Below are 23,285 nucleotides of genomic sequence, written 5' to 3' on the forward strand. Positions count from 1 at the left end.
TTCGAATCGGATCATTGAAAAGATCCGGATCTTTGATCCAAATCTCGGATGGACAGAGAAGGGAGGAGGGACGAGCAGAGAGCACACAATACCCACATGCTGCAATCATATGCTTTACATATATTTTTCACCTATATGTTCATCTGTATACTCCCAACTCCCATTCCCCAAAGCATTCCCAGAAGTGAAGTGCAGCTGTTTAGAGCAGTGCATGAGGATCATATTGCACAGCGATCACAGTGCCTGTCCTGTCCTAGCCCAGCACGCTGCCTGTAACGTTACTGAGCTGTGCCAAAAGTTTCCAATGTGTTCACTGTGCACAACTACGGAACAGCCAGCCTATAATGAGCAGCACATTGCAGCCAGTATGTGTGCTCTACACATATCTGGCAGTGGCACCCATGTCCCCTCTCTCTCATCTACCTGTGGCTGTGCAAGGCTGCCTCCCCTTCAACAGAGCGATCCATCTCTGCTCTGCTTCCAGGACCCCGCTTCCCGCTGAGAGGGGGCGTGTCGCTCCTGGCCCCGCCCCCTTTTCGATCCGAATCACTAATTTTGATGATTCGGATGATTTGACTCACAAAATAGATTTGGATCATAGATCCGAATCGTTCATGATCCGGACAACACTACTCCATACTTCTCTTCTGCTGTCAGTTGCCAGTCAGATGCAGATTTGGAAGCACAATATTTCTTAAAGAGAACCTGAGGTGGGCAGATGGGACACAGAGGCATGTTCTCTACCTCCTGACATGGCTCTGTGCCCCCCACCACTGCTCTCTGACCCCTCCCCCCCCCCTCGAGTTTAGTGACAATATTTGTTGCTATCTCGGAGGTAGACACAGGGGCCCATATGCAATTCACTTTTTCACCTGTTTTCTCCTAGGTGATATTTTTTAAACTTGTCAATAAAATGCCTTGTAAGCCACCAGAAAGCAAGAAAATACTCAAAATAATTTTTATGTAACTTTTTCACCTACTTTTTGGTACTTTATTGGTGAAAAAGTGCTGGGAAACTTTTTTAAATCGAAGATAAAAAATTATCTCCCAGGAGAAAATTCAGGTGATAAAGTGAATTGCATATGGGCCAGGGAGTTGTTCAAAATGCCTTCCAGGGGCGTTCCTGCAGGGTTTCCAGAGCTGCAGCTCTCCTTAACGGGGATTCGAAGAGTTATTTACCCATAAATCCATGTCCTCCCCGCGCTCCATATAGGCTTATGCGTCCTTATAGCAGCGTTCCAAGCCTCGCTGCCGTCACTTCCTCCTCCAAGCTGGAAGGAGGAAGTGACGGCAGCAAAAGTGGGCCATTGCGGCGTGGCAGGGGAGCTGCGTTTTTTGCGGCTACCTGATCCGCTCAACCCCCCGGATGAGTTAACCTACTTTTTTTTTTGAGCCCACCTCTGGCTCTCTTTCAAGTGCACCTAAACTGAGCGGGATATGGATGTTTCCTTTTAAACAATACCAGCTGCCGGACAGTCCTGCTTATCTCTTTGGCTGCAGTAGTGCCTGAGTCACACCAGGAACAAGAATGCAGCTAATCTTCAGTCAGAGCACCTGATCTGCATGCTTGTTCAGGGGCTGTGGCTAAAGTATTAGAGACACAGGATCAGCAGGAGAGTCAGGCAACTGGTATTATTTACAAGGAACAATCCATATCCTTCTCAGTTTAGCTTCCCTTTAACCTGTTTAATGACACAGGAGGAAGCTTAGCAGAAGCTATTTATAGGCGAAATCGGTTGAGACTTTATGTCATTCTGACTATGTACACCGCTGTATTGATTTTACCATTTATCACTGGCCAGTAATCACCACTTTACAGCAGGTTGGGGGAAGCGGAACTTCTAGTATAAAATAGCTTTATAAAAACAGAGAAACAAGGGCACGGGCAGCACAGTGACATAGTGGTTAGCACTCACCTTGCAGAACTAGGCCCCTGGTTAAAATCCCAGCCAGGGCACTAGCTGCATGGAGTTTGCATGTTATCCCTGTGTCTGCATGGGTTTTCTCCGGGCACTTCTGTTTCCTCTAACATCACAAAATCATTCAAATAACTTGGCTTCCCCCTAAATTGGCCTTAGTCTACGATACAGATACAAGGGGCTTGATTCACAAAGCGATGCAAAGTGTTAGCACGCTGGTGAAAAGCCCTTTATCACGCCTAAACTCAGTTTAGGCGTGATAAAAAATAAACTCGCGCGAAATTCCCGTGCGCAATCACGCAGTGCCCATTAAACCCTATGGGCGCTGCGCGCGCAACTGCGTGATTGCACATGCAAATGCGGTGATAACTCAGCTAGTGCAAAGGTTATGACGCCTAAAGTCTTTTAGGCGTGATAACTGGGTTATCACCGCTTTGTGAATCAGTCCCAATGACTCCAGGGGAATGCAAGAAGCCCGAGGTAATTTTAACATATTAATTTGACTTATTGTACGTAACCCTTTAAATTTGCAACTATGCCTCCTACAAACCCCAGATTTGGAGGGTAAGGATTCATAACCAACTGCAGATGCACAGCCCCGCTGGTTCCTGAGATAGGTTTGTATAGGATATCTCTGCAACCAGCAGGGCTCAGTGTTTGCAGTTTGCCTGCCATTCTCTTCAAGGAGAGGGGGCACCCCAATAGTAGGTTCATGTGCATTTGGCTCTGCCCACAGTATCCTATGACCACACCCACTTTTCGCAATAGCGCAATGCATAGTGTCCATTTACATGGCTCCAAAAGTAGGGAGGTATGTGTATGCCATGAAACAGCACAGCACCCCAGGACTCTGCAGCAGTAATCATCACCCTTATCCTGTGCCCACATCTGTCCCAGGTTACTGTGAACCATCAAAAGCGGCTCCTTTCACAGCAATTCATGGTGTTTCCAGCTTAGCTTAAAGCAAATCTGAATTCAGAACTTCCTCTCTGCTCTAAAAGATAAGCAGCAGCATAATAACCTTTAAAGAAAAACCTTTTTTGAAACGTCTAGTACACACAATACAATTTTCTGTTAGATTCTTGTTATGCTGGGATTGCACGATACGTTTTTTGCGTTCAATTCGGCGCACAATTAGCCATTTGATTTTCTGCTCGATTCTCTTATCTTCCACTTGTTTTTGTTAACAAAAATCGAGCGGAAACGAATCAAGCGGAACATCGGACATGTCAGAATTTTATCATCGAAGGCATCTATCGGAACGATTCTTAAAGGGCCCATACACCTAACGATTTTCCCACCGATATACAGCAGATTCGATCACTGTGATCGAATCTGCTGTGAAATCGTTGCGCAAACGCTGACAGAACGATCGATTTCCGTCCAAAATCGTTCCCGTCGATTCGTCTGTGCGAAAGATTTTTCTCGATCGCCGGCGGGTCGGGAGTGCGTCGATAGCGGCATTCAAATGCCCGACGACCGACGCTAGCTGCAATACATTACCTGTTCCGCCGGCGTACGTCCCCCGGTCTCCGCTCCGGGCTGCAGCCTCCTTGAACTTTCTGTCCCGGCTGGAAGTTTAAACAGTAGAGCGCCCTCTACTGTTTAAACTTCCCCTGGACAGGAAGTTCAGTGAAGCCAGCCGGTCCGGAACCCAGCGCGGAGAAGAAGACAGCGGAGACCGGGGTTCTCGAGCCTGCCGGAGCAGGTAATGTATGAGGGGGGTGGGGGGGGGGGCGGCGGCAGCTCCACAGATGGTGATTGGTTTCATGCTGAAATCGATTCACAATCTGTTTGCAGTAAAGGCAGCCATACAATCCCTCTCTGATCAGATTCAATCAGAGAGGGATCTATCTGTTGGTCGATCTGAATATCTGATGGCAAATCAACCAGTGTATGGCCACCTTTACCAAAAAAAACGTACCTTGTAATCCCAGCATTAGATTTTCTGTGATTAGATTATATTCTGTAAAGTACTGGTGGAGACTGGTCATTATCTCTGGAGCATTGCTGAGTAGAACAATGCTTAATTGCTAGGCGGATAGATGGAAATTATCTGTCTGGCAGGTAAATCTAACCGAAAATCTTACAGAAAATTGTATGGTGTGTACTAGGCACCGCTGATGCAAATCCTGCAATAAATATGCAGTATGTTTACTTCCTGTTTTCAAGGAAGCAGTCATAGGCTTAAAAAGGAGCTGTTAGGTATAGGGTCTCAGAGAAAATAAACACATATCAGTAGCTAAACATTGGCTGTACTTACATTACATATGCATTTCACTGTCCACGTTTGGATTTCACAGAATCTTTATATAGTATTTGCAGAGAATGATGCTCCTGACAGCTCATGGCAGGTTCCATGTTTGTCTGTCTCCTATGAAGCCAAATGTGTCGTCATGTCCTGCCTGCTTCCTGATGTTTCCACTCTCACAAACGCTGGTAATGAATAACACTACTGTGCAGTGAATATTAATTAGCCATGTGGCTAGGAACAATAGCGGACTCCTGCAGTGTACTCTGCTGGGAGTTTTTTCAGTGCTGTGGGCTGCTGCTTTTGTAACACGAGCCCTGTAACTTATCACTAGCAGCCGAGGGGAGGGCCCCAGAATGCTTTGCTGTATGGTATGCGGCTCTCGGCTTCTTAAGAGCTTGGGTCTAACAGCTTTGCTGATAAGCACACATCAAAACTAAGAGATTTTTAACTGCAGTATTGCCTTTTTGGCTTCCTTCTAAACTGTTTAACACAGGAGAATAGAGGTTTAAATTAGCTTTTGCAGCCTGACAGTTACTCTTTAACAACCTGTGTTTATAAATGCTCTGCCGTGGAACCCAGCTGAGAGATCACACTACACTGGTGATTAGTCACAGATAAGAGGGAATTAGGCAGGATAAACTCTCTAAATACATTTAGGGTGCATTTCTCTTGTGCATCGCATTGGACGTGGAAGCATCAGCGAATTATGTGGCAACATCCGTGGCGACGTGCGTTGGCCAGAAGTCTCAAAGTCAATGGAACCGCAGACATTTAAACATTTTCCGCATTGCAGTGCGCATGCACGGTAGCAAGTTTTGTATAAACTCTTGCTTGCAATACATATTTCCGCCACAGGAAGTGAGCGCTAGAGAGCCTCGCTTAAAGTGAACCTAAAGTCACTTAAAAAAAAAAACGAGATTAACTCACCTGGGGCTTCCCTCAGCCCCCTGCAGACGATCGGTGCCCTCGCAGCTCCGCTCCGATGTCCCAGGACCCGCCGGCGAGCACTTCCGGTTTGGCCGTCACCGGCCGACAGGGATGGGAACGCGAGTGATTGTTCGCGTTCCCAGCCTGTATATCGCCCCCTATGCTGCTATTGCGGCCAGGAGGTCGCAATAGCAGCAAAGGGGGCGATATACAGGCTGGGAACGCGAACAATCACTCGCGTTCCCATCCCTGTCGGCCGGTGACGGCCAAACCGGAAGTGCTCGCCGGCGGGTCCTGGGACATCGGAGCGGAGCTGCGAGGGCACCGATCGTCTGCAGGGGGCTGAGGGAAGCCCCAGGTGAGTTAATCTCGTTTTTTTTAAGTGACTTTAGGTTCACTTTAAGATTTGACTCGATGCCAAGAATTACATGAAAGCTCATTACCAAACATTACCGCGGGTAACTACAAAGCCTATTTTTAGTGTTGCGGTGCGATCTACTAATGTGAAACCGCCCTCAAAACGCAAATCTCCCCGAAAATGCTACAGGCAGTGCATTTTCAATTTCATACAAATCGCAAGTATATCACCCCCATAGGGTCCCACTGTCCTAGTGCTTTAACAATTGCCAGCAATCGCATGGCAAGCACTGCTAGTGGGCCGAAGGACACAGCTCAACATTTAATGTTTTGTGTAAAATAATTTCTACATCTACGCCAAAGCTACGCGCCGGCCACGTGCTTACCAGTGACCTACCCTGAGGCTCTCTGAGAATACTGCACCATAAAAGTACATTAATCTCCAGATATTGCCCTGTCCAGAACCTCCCGCTTCCCCAAGGAGACCCTTTTGTCCTCTAGCTTGGCCACCTCCTCTCATTCGGGCATCCAGGACTTCTCACGAGCATCCCCTCTCCTCTAGAACTCTCTCCCACAGCCTGCTCATCATGCTCCAAGCCTGGAAACCTTTACACCTACTCTAAAAACACACCTGTTCAGACAAGCCTATAAGTTGCATTAGAGGTTCACTGCCAAAACCACTAACCTTTGTGTTTTCTTCCCTATTGTTTCCACCCCACTACCCTCTACATCAGTGGTCCTCAAACTAAGGCCCGCGGGCCGAATGTGGCCCCCTGAGGCTTTTTTACCGGCCCCCCACACACAAAATGTATTATAGATGCGGGCAGCTACATCTTTAAATATTGGTGGTCCGCATATAGAATATCAGTGTAGGCACCACCCATCCACATGGAAGCCAGAAAGCAGTAATTCGCTGGTTTCCAATCAAATTCCACATCAGGTGACTCTGCTGTCCAATTGTATTGCAGGTAGTCACCTGGGTATGCTTCACGGTCTGGTCCGCAAAGACTTCTACATCATCTTATATATACTCCGGCCCCCCAGAAGTCTGAAGTATGTTGACCCGGCCCTCAACCCAAAACGTTTGGGGACCCCTGCTCTACATTGTAAGCTCGCAAGGGCAGGGACCTCCTCCTATTGTTTTATTATTTATATTTACCATATAAATGTGCACTAATTTTAGTTATACCTCAAACCACACATTAACTACCGGTATGTATGTATTTGTACTTGTATTGCTGGATGTCATAACTGTACTCTGCCTTGAACATCTACATCTCATGTATACGTTTCCCACTACTGGTTTTGTACTCTGTACAGCGCTACAGAAGTTGTTGGCGCTATATAAATTAAAAAAAATAATTAATAAATCAAATGTAAGAAAAGGAAATAAATACATTTATCAGTTCTCATTAATGTAAATCATAGACCTAAAGCATTTTCTATTCTAACAGGAAACTTTGAAGGTAACGCTCATAGTTCTCCTCGCAGACTTGCACGCAGTCCAGGAAGTAGTCCTTCTCCGCGATGGCCTTCAGGAGATCTGTCTGCACCAAGCAGACGTCATACAGTTCAGACGTGGCGGCCTTTCTGTACTCCTTCCCCTTCTGCTTGTCCAGAAGAACCTAAAACAGATAAAGAAAAACATTAGAGTAGAGTTTAAAGAGAAACCGTGATCAAGAATTGAACTTCATTCCAATCAGTAGCCGACACCCCCTTTTACACGAGAAATCTATTCCTTTTCACAAACGGATCATCAGGGGGCGCTGTATGGCTGATATTGTGGTGAAACCCCTCCCACAAGAAACTGAGGACCATGGTCCTGGCAGTTTCCTGTCTGTGAACCTTGTTGCATTGTGGGAAATAGCTGTTTACAGTGGTTTACAACTTCCAAAAAAGCAAGCAGCAACTACATCACCTGCCAGCAGTAAAAATGTCACCATGTGATGAATGTCAAAATGTAAATCAGGGATTTAAAAGATTTTACAATGGGCAAACACTGACTAAAATCATTTATACATAATTATTGTAAAGATGAAGCACTTTTTTTATTACATTATTTTCACTGGAGTTCCTCTAAGTGTACCGGAGGTGACGTGACACGATGAGATAGGCGTGTGAACAGTGCCAGACATACAAATAACTAGGCTGTGATCCTTTCCTTTTTCTACCTGAAGAGTTAAACATTCAGGTATAGAAGTGAGAGTTTTCTATGGCCTCATTTCACGGAGCTGTATCAAACACTTTATTGAAAATTTGATAATTTACCTCATGAGTAAAATCTAATTTTGAATTCACTAAGGTGTTATAGATTTATTGAACATTTTATCGATAAAATATCCGATAAATCTAGAACACCTTAGTGAATTCAAAATTAGATTTTACTCATGAGGTAAATTATCAAACGTTCGATAAAGCTTAGTGAGGCCTTAGTTTTCAACAGCATTTCCTGAACAGCAGTTTAACTGCCAAAATAGTAAGATACCAGCTAGCCTCCCTCGGGGCCTGTTTCCACTACATGCAAATTGAATGCAGAATGGATGTAGAAAAACTGACTCCAATGAATGCCTATAGGACTGTTTCCACTAAACACCATTTTTCTGATGCAGATTTTCCCATAGGCATTCATTGGAGTCCGTTTTTCTGCAGCCAATCTGTGTGTAGTGGAAACAGGCACTTGCACACTATTTTGTCAGTTAGACTTTGCAACTGCTGTTCAGGAAATGCTGTTGAAAACAAAGAAAACCCTGAGAATCCCCCATGAGGAGATGGACTGGCCCAAAACCTGTCGGTTCAGTCAGATTTTAACTACCTACTTTTTTCGTGATAGTCCTTCAAAAAGAGTTGCCAAACCACCTACCACGACTCAGTAATGGTTCATATTTGGGTGGCCCCCATAAAAAGTCTAATAAGCCAGCAGACTAGACAGAGCTCTTGCGTAGTGATTTTGCTACAATTACTGTACTTAGCGTTTTGCGATCCGCAAGCGGTCAGAATTGGATCACAAAATGGTAGTAGTGGAAAAGGGCCCTTCCTCTGCCTCCTTAAATAAACACTGACATCTCCTAAAATACAGCTTTTTATTTCCAAAACTAAATTAAACCCCTCCAAACTCCCCTCGCAAAATCCACGACTTTCTTGGTCGAGGATTTTGCTGCTCTGTGCGCTTCCGTGGGAGGCAGAGCTTTCAGCTGCAGCTCGTATCTCCGCCTCTCCCCCGCCCCTCTCAGTAAAGGTAATCTGAGAGGGACGGGCGGAGGCGGAGATACATGCTGATAGACGCGTGTAGAGGCAGAGCTGCAGCTAAAAGCTCTGCCTCTCACAGAAGCGCTCCCCGCAGTGTGCCCCGGGGAGTTTGGGGGGGGATTTAGTTAGATTTCAGACGCGGGGATGCGGCGTTTTCGTTAGGGCAATAATGTTGAACAGCTTTTTGCAATAAAAAACTGTATTTTAGGAGACTTCAGAGTCTCTTTGTGTAATCCATACGCACCCGGCAATTCACTATGGTATCGTGTTCACCAAGCCGGATGTTGTCATCTATGAGGATATGCAGATTGTGGTCATTGGGGTCGATCCAGAATGGCTTCCCTCCTGAGCTTGTAAAGCTGTTTCTGGCCCACCTGAGGAGAGAACTTCTTTAATATTGGAGCACAGAAGGGAAAGGAGAACAAAATGTAAATCCGGCAGCAATATCTCTAGGCATACAAGTTATTTATTGTATATGTTACGGCCAGAACCTGAAGTCTGGTCACTTTGGGTTCTGGACGGCCAAAATATGAAGCGACTGTCTTACTGCGGCTAATGTGAGGAATAAATGGATTCCAGCGGCTCCAAGCTCCTCCCTTTGCCCCCTCCCATTTACACACAGTTGTTCGTCGCTGCAGGGAAGCACAGCGGGAACACTGCAGACATTGCATCCCTCAGCACCCGTTCTGCAGTGCCCACCTACAGGAACAAATGGCACGAATCCCTGCAGCAACTAACAACTCTGTGGGCCAGATTTATCAAAGCATTACTGACCATTTCTTCTTAAACTGTCCTAACCAGCAAGGGGAGCTGTTCTGTATGAGAATAAGAAACTTCTCAAATCCTACTTAATAGCGGCAGTTTAGCATGGATTTCTAGAGCTGCACTATAGTTAAGAAAAGTGCAAATCTATCCCTAAACTGCTGCAGATTTAGAAGTGCTTTATAGCAGTTCTACAGATGTAGTGCAGACTAGGCATGATTTGTGAATGGCTCCTCCCCCTGCTACCAGGTGTCCTTCCAGTGCTGGGCATTGATGCAATACAGCAGATATATTGGTTTCCTCAGCAACAGTAATTTCCCTCACACACTGCACTGTCTCAGAAACCTTCCTAACCCCTCCTATGCCTAACAGTGTAAGAAGGAAACTGCACTATTTAGTTATTTCTTGGGATGTCTGAGACAATTCTGCACAGATTTCTAAAAACCTACTAATGTTTTGTCTCAGACACTCTTGATAAATGTCCCCCTCTGCCAGAGGTAAATAGGAGGAGCCAGAGCCGAGGAAAGGAGCACGGAGTAGCTGGAATCAATTCATTCCTCACATTGGCAACAGTAAAACGGGCACTTCGCATTTTGGTCGGCCAGAACCAGAAGTGGCCAGACTTCGGGTTCTGGACTTAACATATACACAAGTGAAATGAGACCACAACAGAAAAATAACAGAGGGTCCAACCAACATAACAGACTCCGGATGATGCGGTCAGTGGCGTCAGAGACACCTGTACTCACACTAGATGTCAGAGGACCTGCAACAACTCATAGCGGAACATGAAAATGATTCAGGATTACCCATATTCGCTCACTCCACTGGCTACCAATAAAATGGAGAATTCTATTTAAGATTGGCTTTTATTGGCATTCAAATCCTTGCACAATCTGTGCCCTAGATACCTGAAGGACTTGTTGCAACGACATCACAGCCCCCCCCCCCCCCCCCCCAATCTTAGATCAGAAGGTTCTAATAACTGTCACCCCCAAAATCCACCTCAAAACCTTTGGAGACAGAGCCTTCTGTCATGCTACCCCTACACTTTGGAATTCCCTGCCTGAAAAAACACAAAAAAACAACAACAAAATCCCACAGTGATTCAGCTTTCCAGCAGTAAAGATGTCAGCACCACTGATACATTTAAATTTTACAATCGGCACACTAAATCTAATATGCGGAATATGTTGGCAGCGCTGCGTAATATGTTGGCGCTTTATAAATACAATAAATAAAATAAATAAATCTATAAATAACTATTGTAAAAATAAGGAATTTAATTCACAAAGTTATATTCAGTAAAGCTCCTCTCATAAACAATCTTTTTGGCTGACAAATATTTAATGTGTGTTCAGGGACTCTACTTTATACATTTTAAAGCCGACCCAAACTCTTGCACAGCACAGAATGAAAAGTCTTCATTCCACATACAGTTGCTGAAGAAATGTACTTCTCTGTGTTCTGTGTATGTTTAACCACATCAAAGTGTCTAATCAGTTCTTATCAGCAAATGTGAAAACACAGCAGGAGCTCTGCAGAGGCAGCTCTCACCATACAGTAAACACTGAGGCTTAACCCTTTCAGTGCTCCCTGCAAAGTGAAACCAAGTTAAAACTGCATGTTTTTACTTGTTTATTTTTTAGGATTTCTATAAATTGTAAATAAGATTTTTTTCAATAAAGGTCTTCATGCTGTGGCTAATGTTTTAGAGCATAGTCAGGCCAATAACAGTGCCAAATGAAGGAATCTATATGGCATAGGGAGCTTTTGTTACACACACAGATTTCGTCATTGAGGTAAGCTACCTCATATCTTTTTTTTTTTTTTTTTTTTTTTTTTTAATTTTAAGCTGTTTTTAGACGCTTTTATACAACCAGGGCGCCTCTTCCCCCCCCCATTGTGCTTAGTTTTACCCCCGCACACTCTGTGCCCGAGGGGTGGCGACAGACCACTTGTTGGTTCCACCACGGTGGACTTCTGTAACCATTTTTCCGAGGAGAGCGACCACATCCAGGTCCCGTCTGGGACTACCCCGAGTGGAGTCAGGTTTATGGTCTCCACCTGCTTTATGTGGTCGGTTGCCCCCAGCAACCCTCCTTTGTGATTAGTATTTTGATTCATTATTTTCTATTTGTACACCGACATATTACACTATTGGGCTCCCACTTCTTGTCTCCTATACCTTGTTCCCACAGGGTGCCGAGACACCCCTACCGTATTACATATCATTGGAAAGCATAGTGTAAGCGCTTTTAGGGTGATTTGTACAAATTGCCTGCGCTTACAAATTCCAAAAAAAACGCCTCTAGTGTGAACGAGCCCATACGGTACATACAAGCAGGGACGTATCTATACATCATGGGGTCCCCAGCAAAACTGATGGGGCCCCACCAATGTTCACACCCCTTCCCTTGCCTCCCCTTGTGACACACACAGTCTGGGTGGGGCTAAACTTGCAAGGGTCATAAAACAAGAGTGGCCATCAGGGTCTTCACACCCTTAACAAGTGTAGCCACAAAACACCTGATCTGGAGGATGGTCCCCTGTATCAGAGGGAGGGAAGTAGCTGTTGGGGCCCCCTTACAGTTTCTGGGTGTCACTGCGGTATCAGGCACTGCTCCCCTGTTCCGTTCCTGAATACAAGTACGGCAGACAGCTGGGGTATCGGCTATATTCCTAACAGACAGAGCATCCAGTCCTGCCGCTCACCAGTCAAAGTGGTCCTGAAATCCTCCAATTCCAGACATGTTGGTGAAGTAGTCATATATATTTCTCTCTTCCCCTTTGGTAGACACACGATCAGATCCATGGGTGAGCACCATCTCCCTCTTACTGCATCGGATTTTGCCTGGGCTGAGGTCCACACTGAGCTAGAACAGAAGATCAGACCAAGTGTAAATTACTAGACATTGAATGTACACGCCATACAAAGAGGAATATGGAAGACTTCCGACACTGTTGGAAAAGTTACCAGTTTCTAGGTTAAAGGGAATCTGTAACAAAAGAAACTTCCCCTGGAGGGTACTTACCTCACAATGGGAAAGCCTCTAGATCCTAATGAGGCATCGCCCATCCTCCTAAGCCTTGGCTATCTGGCAGGAGCCGCCTGCGCAGAAGAGTGAACCCAATTGGGCTCAGAGCCCAGTGGTAAGCCGCTACTGCACCTGCGCAGGTGGTAAATATTGACATGTGTCCTGACTGGGGGCTGCCAGCGCTGGATCGCCAAGGCTTAGGAGGATGGGGGCCTCAGTAAGATCCAGAGGCTTCCCCCTCCCGAGGTAAGTACCCCCAAGGGAAGTTTGTTTTTTCAGATACTCTTGAACACTGATCTCTTTGGCAAGAACCATTTTGAAAAGGTGTGTAAACACGCACAAAGATAGTCGTCAGCAACAGTTCAGGAGAGACAGCCGTGCAATGCATCCCTGCATTACAGCAGAAACTGTCTGTACATGAGGAGGCGAGACTTTGTGGTCACAGGAAGTAGATGGTGAGCAGCAGAATTGGGCCTCCAACACCAGAGCACCAAATTCCAAAATGCCCCCCATCAATTTGTGCCCAACCCAGTAAGTGTAGGAACCCAGATTTGCCCCCAGTATTATGTATTCCCCTCCCCAGTATAGTTAACCAGATGTGCCCCCAGTAGCCACCTTTCCCAGTATATGTAGCTAGATGTGCCCTCAGTATAAGGTAAACCCCCCAACCCAGTATAGACAGCCATATGCGGCCACAGATAAGTATCTAACGTGTCATAGACCTCCCTGGAAGTGTAACTAGTGTAAAACATTGGTAAAGAGAGTAGACTGTGAGCCGGTCGGAATAACAGAGATTGTCTGACGTTCTCTGTAAAGAGCTGGACAAAAAGGCGTCAGCCCTATTAAAAAATATAAAATTTGAACTGTACTGGCAGGATTTAACCACCTGGGGGCAGTGTAGTCAGCACATGCATTCTCACACTTCAGGAAGTTTTATTGCCTGGGACTAGGTAAAAGGGAAGGTGTGGTGAGGAGGCAACACTAGTACCTGCCTGTCTACACAAAAGCAATAATTACTGGAAAGGAAAAAACAATAAAAGGTCAATGTTTCACTGACCAGGGTTAAGCCCCCCACACACTATACAGTTTTTTATAGGTTATCAATCGTTTACCTGATGCACTGCATGGCAGCTCCAGTTATCAGATTCCTGCTGAAATCTAACAAAAATATAGGTCGGAGACCACAAGCACTGCTTATTACAATGCAAAACTATGCGTCCGCCAATCACCTCACGCACAGTACAGAACAGCCTCTCCCAATCGATAGAATGATAGCAAATCTATCAGGAGCATCCTAGTTTTTAGATTTTTATTTTAAATTTGCATCAGCTTAAAACCATTATCTTACGAAGCCTTTTTAATTACTAAAATTACTTTCATTTGTAAATTACTAAACAAATACTGAGGATTTGCATTTTACAACGTAAAATTTGGAACAAAAAATGTTTTTATTAACGGTTACTTTCCTGAATAGCTTAAACTCCAGGGCAGGATTTACCATAAGGCACTGTAGGCACATGTCTACAGGTGCCTGATGGTGGAAAGGCGGCTTACTCCCCTCCCCTAGCACCTCCCTCCTTCCTTAAAGGGAACCAGAGACGAAGCACCCTTATGTATTTTACCATATATATCAGTAAGAACATTAGAGAAAGCACCTACCATGCGCTCTGTTTCATCCTCACTGCTAAATCTGCCTGTTTTCAGCTGTGATAAGAATCCCGGACTGAGCATTCAGTCTGGCTTTGCAGGGAATAATTATAGCTGAGTCATTATAGCAGAGCCACAAGGGGGCAGGCTTGGGCTTGAAAAGACACCAGAGAAGACAGACTCAGCTATAATCTTTCCGTAGCAAAGCTAGACTGAGTGCTCAGTCGTGGATTCTTATCAGAGGTGATAACAGTCAGATTAAACAGAGAACAATGAAACAAAGAGCAGATTAGGTGTTTACTGTCATGTTCCCACTGATTTATAAGGTAAAATACAAGAGGGTGCTTCATCTCTGGTTCTCTTTAAAGGGAACCTAAACTAATACCACCAGCTGCCTGACTCTCCTGCTGATCCTGTGTCTCTAATACTTTCAGCCACAGCCCCTAAACAAGCATACAGATCAGGTGCTCTGACTGAAGTCAGACTGGATTAGCTGCATGCTTGTTTCAGGTCCGTGATTCAGCCACCACTGCAGCCAAAGAAATCAGCAGGACTGCCAGGCAACTGGTATTGTTTAAAAGGAAACCTCCATATCCCTCTCGGTTTAAGATCCCTTTAAGCAGAGTGTAATTGAGATGATACTCACCCTGCTCTCGACATTCCACCGACAAGATTTTTCTCCAGTCAGGGGCACCTCTAGCTACTTAATACTGAGGGTACCTCTGGCTACCTGATGCTTAGGGACACCGGTAGCTACCTATGATGGAAAGTAAGGGAGAAGTGACAGCTGAGCCAGCCAGCACACTTGCGGTGCAGTTGGGTCAGGGTTTTCAGGTTCATGAAGGGTGAAGTCTAGAGTGCCAGGACATCTGTAGCTATAGGCTCCTGTGATTTAAATACAAGCCTGCTTTGCTCTTTTCTCCTTCCTGTTTCTCCTCCTCTCCCCCCTTCTGTAACCTCATCAATGGCTGTTTGTTATCTGAAGCCTCATACACATGATCGACTGAAGTTGGCTGATAACGACCGCCTCAGCTGATAATCAAGCATGTGTACAGCAGCCCCCAACCTGTAAACGATCCGCCCACCGGATCAACTCACTTGATGAATGGCCAACTACTTTGAAGATGCCGCTGGGGGAGGCAAGTGCTGTTGTGGTTCCTCCACCCCCCCCCCCCCCTCCCGCATAGCAACTGTACGCGTTGTCAGCTACACAGCTAACGCACCTGCACTGGCCTGCCCAGCAATGTTAGGCTTTCGTTTCAGACAAGACAACAGCACAGAGGTATAGTTACCGGCACTTCCTGCATGTGGGGGAAATGTGGGTGCTTCCCGGCTAAGGCGGAGTGGACAGACCGCAGCACGTGGGGGAGGTCAGTGCCGAAGGTCCTCAGGATGATGGTGAAGGGCCTCCCCTGCTGGTGGAGGCTGTGCAGGAGATGGAAGAACGATGGCAGGATCCAATGATAGAGCTTCCTATCCTCTCCTCTCTGTGTGAACAGCTCGTCTGCCTCTCCCTTCCACTCCAGCAACTCCATGTAACGCCTGAAGATCCCCTTGAAGCGTCGCCCTATCTCCGAATCAATGAAGTGACCATCACGACCGAACTGGACGTAATAGTTGACTGCATCTGGTGATGGAGGTCGAACTGTGGGCAAATCACTGATCAATTTCCATTCACCTGAAACAAAAACTGCATTGTCAAACAAACATTCCAATAGGCACCGCCCCTTATATCATAACAGACTGTAAGCAAATAAAAAAACAATCGCTCAGCAAAGGAAGCAGTTGGGGGTCTGGTTATAATGACACTGAATACAGATTATGTATAGGATAAAGGCTTACGTTATACATAGTTTTATTCGTTAACCGCATTCCCTACCACAGTTTATTTTCCCTTAAAAACCACAGCAATTTTCACATCATGCTTCTCCCATTCATTCCCCAATAACTTTATTGCTACTTATCACACCAAAATGATTTATATAACCACAAATTAGGTTTTCTTTGGGTGGTACTTTTTGCTAAGAATTATTTAATTTTATATGTATTTTTCAAAGAATAAGAAAAAAAAATGAAAACAAAGTAATTATCTTTTCAGTTTTCAGCCATTATAAATTTAAAAATGAAAAAAAAAAAAGTAGTACTGTAGATAAAACCCACACATTTTATTTCCCCATTTGTCCCAGTTATTAAAACATTTAAATGATGCCCCTAGTACAATGTATGGTGAGAAGTATGCTACGTACACACACGCGACAACGATAGTTTGTTGAGAACGACGAACGAACTTTTAATTGATGAAAGAACGACCTAAGTAAAGATAGTTTTAAAAGGTGTGTAACGATCTGATCGTTAGAACGAACGTTACATCACGTAAAGCAACTATTGCGCCTGCGCATAAAAATGAGAAGTTTCACAGAGAAATTGTGAAATGCGCATGTCAAGCCTAGTACGAACGACCGTTTCCAACGATGTACTACTTTTGCAAACGATCGTCGTTGGTTAAAATCTGCCGAGACAGAACTTTCTTTTGTAACGATTTGGCTCGTTCGTCGTTTGCCTTAATAGTCGGTGGTTCGTTTTTTGTAACGATCGTCGTTGGTAAAGATCGGAGGACGATCGTTACAAACGACTATAGTCGCATGTGTGTACGCACCTTTAGGGATGATCACAGATATGCAAATTGTTCCGAGTTGATGCAAATATATGCAGCTTGAAAATGGACCAATCAATTTAAACCTAGGTTTACATTGATTGGACCATTTTCAAACTGAATACATTTGCATGAAATTTGCATAATTTCAGAACAATTTGCATCTTATTGATCATCCCTAGTGACAATATTTTATTTGGAAATAAAGTGGAGATAGGACAAATCACAAATTTCCTCGAATCTGAGAAGATTCTCTAATCTTATAATAGTATACCCAACCTTCTATTCTTACACACATCACACAATTCTTATTTACAGGATTCATTAGATTCGAGAATCTTCTTGGATTCCGATTACAGGAAACTTGGCAATCGTCCCATCTCTAAAATAAAAGGTGTATTTTTTCGTCCCCCCCCCCCCCCCCCATCTAAAACAGGTTTCTTTTAGCACCAGCAAAAACTGGAAATAGGCTACCAGGGGGGAAAACATGAAGACTAGAAGGTACCTACCAGCATCATTTACCCGCCCCCAGGCAACTGTGCTCAGGTAGGAGTTGAGAGCTGCTCTTGGCCCCTGTCCAGTGGCTGCATCCGATACCAGGATGGTGTTATTCAGGTCCAAGTGAAGCACCAGCTTCCTCCTCCTCAGCTGTGGCACAGGAGCACTTAGCTGTAGGCTGGTGGGTGTCCGTTCCTCTTCCTCCTCTCTATTAACAGCACTGGCACTCATGGCCGGATATTAGAGATCTTCTGTCTCACTTTCTACTACTAATGTGACAACGTCAGACAAGAGAAACTCCAGCTCAGGGGGAAAATTAACTAGACTTCAAATAATTTTTATTTATTTTTTTTTTAAGCTGACTATATTAATTAAAATAAACTAACTATAAGAAAATTTTCCTAAAGGGTTACCAAGAAAATAAAGTAATAAATAAAATTGAAAAAGGGGGTAAGAAGCGCCCAGAAGTAGATAAAACAGAATCAAAAACTAAAAATAGAGGTGGCTTACCTCAAAAACGACAAGATCATATAAATATGAATTTCAATAAGCACAGGCAACACGTTTCGTGGTTCTGCACCCACTTCCTCAGGCCAAATAAAATGCCAGAGTTGTATCAGAGCCAGATATGCAGAGCTTTGAGTGGTGTCGGGTTTATAGATCTCCACCAGCTTTCAGTGATTGGTTGCACCTTGTGCAGCCTTCCTTTGTGAGTACCCTAATCCTTTTTGTTTTCTATCACTCCTCTTGTAACATACTTGCACCATTCGGGCTCCCATTGACTCTGTGTTCTTCTTTTTAAGGGTGTTTAGTCTCCCTACCTCGCAATAAATAAAAACCAAAAAGCACTAAAATTGTGAGCGGCTTGCTTTGCCTTAATACTACACAAGGGACATGTGATCTATTATATGTCACACAAAACTCTAACAGGCAGCAAAGCCTGACTTTGTAACAGACCACTGGAAGAATTATAAATCCTTCAGGGGAACCAGAAGCGGAGGATTTAAGCCGCCAGGTTTGGGGAATTTTAATTCCGTCCTGAACACAAATCTGGCGCTGCGCAGATAATCTGACACTGAGTTCATTAATATTGCCGGAGGCTGGCGGGGAGCCAGCGGTGCTATGACTACGGCGTGTTCGCTGTATGTTTCGGGGATTGTGAGCACCGCATGGGTGATTTGCTGATTAAACCTTCACTTCTTTGCATTTCACAGAGTTGTCGCCGATGTAAACGCCAAGCTGCGAATCCCGGCATCCGAGGGGACAGACGCCTTTCTTTCTAATGCTATCTAATGCGCTGGCCGTTTACCTAAAAAAGGAGAGAGAAAGGCAAATATGAGAATCCGTTCCAAGATTCAACATAACCCGACAAGAGTTTTCTTATAATAGACACTGAAATATCACATATATACAATAGCAAACAAACAAACCATTTAAAGGATACAGAGGTGAAAATAGCCTGATGAGATAAACAATTGTATCTATCCTCCTCCTCCTAAAAATGACTTTTTAGATTTATATTTAAATCCACTTTTTAATCTTTTACTGTTTCATTGTTTCTGATCAATGACACAAGTATGCCAGAGCTAAAATCTATGAACTATTCACCCACTCTCTTTCCTGCTCTCAGAAGCCATTTTCTGCTAGGAAAGTGTTTTATGGCTGTAATTTCCTATCAGTGAGGGTAACGATGAGGTCGGACCCAGACAGAGACTGCCACATACCTGATGTTTAACTCTTTCAGGTAAAGAAAGAAAAAAAGGAACACAGCCTAGTTATGTTAGTGCACTTGGCACTGTACATACACATGTCTATCTCATCATGTCACCTCGGGTAGCCTTTAAAGAGGAACTGCAGTCAAAATAACAATTTTTTTTTACAATATTCACTTATAAAAAAGTTTGCCCGTTGGAAAAATCTTTCCTCGCCCTGATTCCCATTCTGAGATTTATCACAGGCGGTGACAGCTTTAGTACGTTTACAGAGAGTTCTAGTGCCAGTGGAAAAGTTGTCTGGACTTCTAGAATACTTGTGGGGGAGTAATGAATTCTGCATAGCTAAACAGCCTAGGCAACGCATCACTGGGAGGGCGGGGCTACATATCAATACACAGCTTCACAGAATAAGTTGGTGCTTTATAAAGCAATAATAATAATAATATATGTACACTGAATAGCTATAGGAAGTGTTTCTGATGCTGAAACCAGGATAATGATCATCACAGTGGGTATGCTGAATAATTCACTGCATTCTACTACAGTATATGTTGTACACAAAATTGTAGAATGTATAGTTTTTTAATCAAGACTGTTGTTTGGGGAAGGGGGGGGGGGGGGGGGTAACAAATATGGCAGCCTCCATGTCCATCTGACTTAAGGTTTCCTGAATAACAATAATCGCTGTTCTTTGTTAGAAGCATTGTCTGCTGCTCCTCCTGCTTCCTTCTTCCAGCACCCCTGACAGCTGCCCCCCTCTGCTGTATGATAGAATATTGATAAAGTTACACTTTGATATAGATTTTTTTCTTCTACAGCTACAAGAATTAGGAGGGTCTGAACCAGAATGTTTGGCTTGTCATATTCAGAAAGCTAATGGTTAACTACCTAATAGTTTAAAACGGAACGTAAAAAAATTGCCCCTAGAGCAGGCATGGGCAAACTCGTCCCTCCAACTGTTACGGAACTACAAGTCCCACAATGCATTGTAGGAGTCTGACAGCCACAGCCATGACTCAAAGGCAAATGCATTGTGGGACTTGTAGTTCCATAACAGCTGGAGGGCCGAGTTTGCCCATGCCTGCCCTAGAGGGTACTTCCCTCGGGTCAGGGAAGCCTCTGGATCCTAAAGATGCTTCTCCCGTCATCCTCCTCACCAGAAGAGATCCAGTGCTGGGCCCCCGAAAATCCACTAACAAGGGCTTGTCATTGGTGCACGTATGTGCAGTAGAGGCCTTCCAATGAGCTCCAGCAGAAATAGCCGAGCCGTTGCCTGCACAGTAGTGAGGACCTGATCGGGCTCGGCTATTGCCACTGGAGCCAAAGGGGAAAGCCACTACTGCACGTGTGCAATGGCATAAGCAAGTGGTATGGTTTACCTGTTGGGGGGCTGCCAGCACTGGACCAGAGGAACGGAGAGGGACAGAGGAAGCCTCATTAGAATCCAAAGGCTTCCCAATCCTGAGGTAAGTATCTGATTTTCTTTTAAAACTTAAGTCACAGGTTAGCTTTAATTAATTAAGGTCTCCAATTCTGATCAGCCGTATGCAAAATTCTGGTTTAGCCCTTGCTAATTCTGGATCACAGCAAACAGCAGAAAAACTGGAAGGTCGAGTTTGAGATCATATCTCATCTGTCCATAGTGACTGATCCTACTGCATAATGCTTGGTACACACGATGCAATTTCCCACCAGATCAACAGGCGGAATCGATAATTCCCATCATGTCCAATCTGCTTCTGATCGACAACAGGATCAATTTTGTGCAGTGATGATCTGAAAAGCGATCCCACTCTCGATTTAGAGCAAGTCAGAGATGATGGAAATTATCGATTCAACCCATCGATCTGACAGGAAATTGCTTGGTGTGTACCACAGGCATTACCTCCTCCCATCTGCTAATACTAGTTATTCTTCCTCTTTCGTCCTTCCCAGCTGCCCATACTGGCTGCCCCCATCTTTTATCATGTCCAAGCTTTTCCTCCTATAATGCCTCTTCTATTTCAGTCTAATACCATTTTTTTCTTGGCTCTCTACCAGAGAAATCTCTGTTACCTGCCCCTGGTCCCTCCCAGTGGTACTTCCTGCCCATCCCCCTGGCTGATGCCCCCAATCTGCTGCTCACCCAGCTAGATTGCTCTCTTCCTTTCAGCAACTCTAAAGGCTAGTACACACTAGCAATTTTGATTGACCAATGATTGCTCAATTTTACCACCTCCATGTAGTATGACCATTTACCTATATAATCTGCATAGAATTGAAAATCTGTTTGGCCCTCATACTACATGGAGGTGGTAAAATTGAGCAATCATTGGTCAATCAAAATTGCTAGTGTGTACTAGCCTTAAGCCGTTTCCCCTCCTGCCCTCTCCGTTATTCATATCCATATTACTGGATCCTCCTTTCCAACTGCCCCCTCTCTGTCGCCCCTCCCTTCTTACCCTTTGCCCCCTGACTATATTAGCTGTTCGTATAGTCTTGCCCCTCCCAGCTGTCCATCTTAGCAGCCCCTCCTCTCTTATGCCCCCCTCCCACTAGTGTTGTCCGGATCATGAACGATTCGGATCTTTGATCCGAATCTATTTTATGAGTCGATCATCCGAATCATCAAAATGAACGATTCGGATCGCAAAAGGGGCGGGGCCAGAAGCGACACGCCCCCTCTCAGCGGGCAGCGGGCTCCTGGAAGCAGAGCTGAGATGGATCGCTCTGTTGGATGCGAGGCAGCCTTGCAGGGACAGCAGGTAGATGAGAGACAGGGGACATGGGTGCCACTGCCAGATATGTGTAGAGCACACATACTGGCTGCAATGTGCTGCCCATTATAGGCTGGCTGTTCCGTAGTGCTGCACAGTGATCACATTGGAAACTTTTGGCTCAGCACAGCTCAGTAACTTTGCAGGCACTGTGATTGCACTGCACTCGGCACTAAACAGCTGCACTTATCTTCTGGGAATGCTTTCCTTCACTGTGCGACGTTTGCAGTCAAAGTATACAGATGAGCATATAGGTGAAATACATGTAAAGCATATGATTGCTGCATGTGGGTATTGTGTGCAAACATTTCTGCTCTCTGCTCGTCCCTCCTCCCATCTCTGTCCACTCCCTGCCCTCTGTCCATCTTCTCCCCTTCTCTGTGTGTCCACTCCCTCCCCTTCTCCTGTCCACAGCAGGGAAAGACCTGTCCTGCTAGTCATTTCACCCCGAATGCTTCGGTAGTAAAATGATCCGAGATTCGGATCAAAGATCCGGATCTTTTCAATGAACCGATTTGAATCATCCGGATCATTGAAAAGATCCGAACTTCCCATCTCTACTCACCACAGCCCCTCCTGTCCCATCACCCGCGCAATCCCCGTGATCAGCAGCACAGTAGCCTTCCTTCTGTCCTGCGTGTCACACGTGCAGCCTCCACTTCCTGGTTCTCCCCAGGAAGTGCCGGCGTTCCGCCCCCTCTTCTCAATCACCTTTATTGACACCCGGGATACGGACACGGCTCTGTGCTGGGCTGGTTGCTCGCTAGACTGGATGAGCTGTTGGGAGATGATAGTTTTTGTTCCTTATTTAACAGAAAGTGAAAACTTTTTGTTCTGTTTATGCTGTGTGAACAGACTGTGTGCAACAGGAAGGGCAGGAATGTCTGATGTTGTCTTTTATAAATGATTTATAAAGTGTCAACATATTCTGTTGCACTGCACAAAATAAGGACTCTTCACATTATTATTTAGCATTTATACATCCCACAGCGCTGTACAGAGTATATTGTCACCTTTCTGTCCTTCAGAGGAGCTCACAACATAATCCCTACAATAGTCATATGTCTAGGCCAATTTAGGGATAAGCCAATACACTTATCTGTATGTTTTTGGGATGTGGCAAGAAACCAGGGACCCAGCGCTGCAAAGCCAGAGCGCTATCCACTACACCACCGTGCTTCCCTATAAGATATCATGCCCAAACCTGGCATGACTGCTGACATCTGTGCATGACATTTACCACTGGGATCCACCACGTCCCTAATGCTGGGCATACACAGATGCAATTATGCGCCGGATTGAGCCGCTGGCTCGATTCCGGCGCGTCCCCGCGTGTGTCCGGATCGATTCCCGCTCGTCCCCGCGGGCACATCTTATCTTCTTTTCGTTTCTGTTCCATTGTCCGCCGCGCGGAATCGATCCGCCGCGTGATCGGACGCGTCGGAAATTATCAATCGAGTCATCAGCGGCTTGATTGATAAGAAATGAAAATGCTGTGTATGCCCAATAAGGC

At 45.1% G+C, this 23,285-nt stretch overlaps 1 protein-coding gene across 1 annotated transcript; it reads right to left on the reverse strand.

Annotated features, from left to right (window-relative positions):
* Nucleotides 1-6,834: 6,834 nt before the first annotated feature.
* Nucleotides 6,835-22,437, reverse strand: LOC137531577 (uncharacterized). The gene is made up of 6 exons (XM_068251517.1): nt 22,338-22,437; nt 17,313-18,610; nt 15,443-15,828; nt 12,181-12,341; nt 8,948-9,077; nt 6,835-7,082 (listed from the first exon to the last, which is right to left on the reverse strand). The coding sequence occupies exons 2-6, from the start codon at nt 17,530-17,532 to the stop codon at nt 6,900-6,902; spliced, it is 1,080 nt and encodes a 359-aa protein (XP_068107618.1). The 5' UTR covers nt 17,533-18,610; nt 22,338-22,437; the 3' UTR covers nt 6,835-6,899.
* Nucleotides 22,438-23,285: the final 848 nt, after the last annotated feature.

Source organism: Hyperolius riggenbachi, chromosome 9 (genome assembly GCF_040937935.1).
Source record: "Hyperolius riggenbachi isolate aHypRig1 chromosome 9, aHypRig1.pri, whole genome shotgun sequence".
NCBI lineage: Eukaryota > Metazoa > Chordata > Amphibia > Anura > Hyperoliidae > Hyperolius > Hyperolius riggenbachi.

Coding starts and splice junctions, on each gene's coding strand:
- LOC137531577 (XM_068251517.1), bottom strand. CDS start 17,532: ATGAGTGCCAGTGCTGTTAATAGAGAGGAGGAAGAGGAACGGACACCC. Junction 12,342..15,442: donor CCCACATGCAGGAAGTGCCG/GTAACTATACCT, acceptor CTTCTGTTCTAG/CTCAGTGTGGACCTCAGCCC. Junction 9,078..12,180: donor TTTCAGGACCACTTTGACTG/GTGAGCGGCAGG, acceptor TTCTCTCCTCAG/GTGGGCCAGAAACAGCTTTA.